The 2,873-nt window shown below is 43.9% G+C and overlaps 1 protein-coding gene across 1 annotated transcript in view; it reads right to left on the reverse strand.

Moving 5' to 3' along the window:
* The window catches only part of osbpl11 (oxysterol binding protein like 11), a 16,810-nt gene extending 14,470 nt beyond the window's left edge, over nucleotides 1–2,340 (reverse strand). The window contains exons 1-4 of the mRNA XM_015388796.1: nucleotides 1,976–2,340; nucleotides 1,721–1,789; nucleotides 1,474–1,649; nucleotides 1,258–1,337 (exon numbers count right to left, since the gene is read on the reverse strand). Coding sequence (XP_015244282.1) covers nucleotides 1,258–1,337; nucleotides 1,474–1,649; nucleotides 1,721–1,789; nucleotides 1,976–2,079 — 429 coding nt within the window. The 5' untranslated portion in view covers nucleotides 2,080–2,340. The remainder of the gene's footprint in view (nucleotides 1–1,257; nucleotides 1,338–1,473; nucleotides 1,650–1,720; nucleotides 1,790–1,975) is intronic.
* Nucleotides 2,341–2,873: the final 533 nt, after the last annotated feature.

The raw sequence follows: 2,873 nt of genomic DNA on the forward strand, positions 1-2,873 counted from the left end.
TGTGTGTTAAATACAGAAATGGGACACATAACTGAGAGTGCGCCTTTTAGTACGGTGCGCCTTATGGTCGTGAAAATACGGTTATAAAGATTTCCTGATGAAAATCAGCCCTCAAAGCCTTTTTTTAAAAAAAAAATAAAGCACAGTTTAGGACTGAGCATTTACACCATAGTCTACAGTAGCGGGTCGCTAGGCTGACATTTGTAGCCTCTATACTCCTTTCCTTTGGCTGCCATCACGGCTTCCTCTCCCCACATCTCACCACAAACACTGAAACTTTAAAAACAACAATAAAACTGGGCCGAAATGAGTCTAACGGGCATGGATACAGTGTTTTAAACACTTTATCTCCTTATTTGCACATACATGTGAGAGAGGCTCTGTGAAAACATGAACTCTGTGCCCTATAGACTCTGTCATCACCCTCCCATCAGCAGATAGAGAGTCGGGTATGAAAGCTGGGGTGAGGGGTCCAGGTACGCAGATAAACACACATGTAAACTCCTCTTAATGCGCATTTTGAATGTTCTATAGATGCAGATTTGATAAATGAGGCCCCATTATGTCAAAAGCATGCATTCCTGCTCCTCTTGTTTTGAATGCGTCTGCAGGTTCTCTCTCTTTTCACCCGTTTTTCCGTTGTGAAAGTTATTCCAGTGTGGTTGTAATCTAGCTATCTTTCCCAACCATAAAAACTCAGTATTTCCCAGATGGTTAAACATAAATACTGCTCTACGCATCATCATCTGCCGTGGTTGTTGTTTTTCTTGTCGCTTCTGCGTAGCAAGACGCAGAATAGTGACCTTTGTCGGGTATTAATGACGTTCATGTCGGATGAATGCGACCTGGCGGTTCAGACACAGGTCGTATTTGAAAAGATCAGATCGTATCAGATTTAGGACCACATAGCCAAGTGGCCTGGGTCGGATTGGAAAAAAATCGGATCTGTGTTGTTCAGACTGCCTTGAAAAGATCAGATAAGATCCCTTCAGGTTGCAGTGTGAACATAGCCTAAATGTTCCTCGTTCGGCACAGAAAGTGTAAAAAAAACCTGCCACGGTGGAACGAACGCACGCTCCATCTTTCTGCACATTTACTACAAGGGTTTAATATGGAAAAATAGAACCCCTCCGGCGAGCCGTTGGGTGTTTACAGTCCATCACAGCCGTCTGTCCTGAGCAGATCGATACCGGTGATCACTACGGGGTAAAAACAGGTGCACTGTTACACCAACAAGGAGTGATTTCTCTCCCTCACCTTCCCCATGGCCTCTGTATGGTGCTGCGTGCAGATCTGCAGCCTGCTGACCCAGTGCTGCCTCTCTTTGGCGTCGCTGGCTACAAAGAAGAGAAAGGAAGAGAAAATTAGAGCCGGCCCAGGTTGATCCACTTCCTGGTATCGATTCACCAGGCTTCAGATAATGGAAGAGCCTCCAGATCAATACCACCAGATGGATGATGATGACGCACTCACCTCTGAGCTTGTACTGCTCTCCGCTGATGGCGTTGACAGTGAAGGTATGCGAGTCTTCATCGCTGGGGGAGATGACAGCCCCGGCCAGGGGGAGCATCCCTCTGGGCTTCTGGGGACGAGACTGTTCATTGACAAAGTACTCCAGCAGACCCGCTTCATTGTTCAGGACGAAGAACCTGGAGGGACAAACACAGACAGATCAGTGACCCATTAGCCTGATGGGTGGTGGAGAGGTTCTGGAGCTCACCTGTACTGCCAGCCCGTCACCAAGTTGGTGTATTTCATCAGGTACCCGTCTATGTTCTCCATGTGATCGCTTGATTGGGAAGAGAAATGAGAAAATGTTGGAAAATGAGCCATAAACAGAGTAAAAAAAACACAGATTGATCAGCAGCAGCTCCTTTCAGTCAGCGCACAGGGTAAAGTCCGCCCTAATTAACAACCTCCAAACGTTTTCCAGGTGAGTCAGGAGGACAGGTAAACAGGAAATGAAAACACCCACCTGTACTGCCAGCTTTTCCCGCCCGCTCTCCCCGAACTCGGGGTTCTGTTTGCGGGGAACCCATCCAGCTTGCTCTCGTTTACCGCAGCGGTTTCCCCCTGCATAGTCACCAGGCGGCGGCTAGCCGCTAGCTTCTGGAGGCTAAAAGTTCTGATGCTAAGCGGAGATTTGATCAACCAGCCCGGGCTTCCGTGTTCTTTTGGTTGAGTTTCTCCTCCCGCGGCAGAGAAAGTGGTGTCATCCCTCAGAGGAAGCTGGCCTCCCGCGGACTACGGCTGGAAGTCCATGGTGAGGAGGGAATAGCTGTTAGCAGTCTAAGCTAGCCTCTGGTATTTACTGTCTAGGCTAGAACGCGGTCACGTGACTATTTGACCAAGCGTGCCTCCGTTTAGTGTTAAAAAAATAAAAGCACAATTTTCAATAAAGAATACTACAAAATAAAATTACACAAAAAGATAGAAAGGAGAACTTTTATTTTGCTTATCCTTCTTGAATTTTAATGGAAGTTGGCAAATGATAGTTTGATGCCTTATCATCGCCAACCGATAAGGATTGTAGACACTGATATAGAGAGTGATTGTAGCCCAGAACTAGCAAAGCTAATATACACACACACCCTCACATATATATACATATGTATATATATGTGTATGTGTATATATATATGTACATATATATGTATATATATATATATGTATTTAAATATATATGTATATATATATTAACTTTTTTAATGTTTTCAGTAATATATATATATATATATATATGTTTTCTAATCTTTTCAGTAAACAAAACAAAAATCGCAATTTTGAAGGGAAATTTTAACTTTTTCTTTTTTTACGGAAGAGCCACTGAAAAGATTAAAAAAAGTTATATAAACTATATATGTAACCATATA

The sequence above is a fragment of the Cyprinodon variegatus genome, unplaced genomic scaffold (assembly GCF_000732505.1).
Source record: "Cyprinodon variegatus isolate N-32 unplaced genomic scaffold, C_variegatus-1.0 Scaffold435, whole genome shotgun sequence".
Lineage (NCBI taxonomy): Eukaryota > Metazoa > Chordata > Actinopteri > Cyprinodontiformes > Cyprinodontidae > Cyprinodon > Cyprinodon variegatus.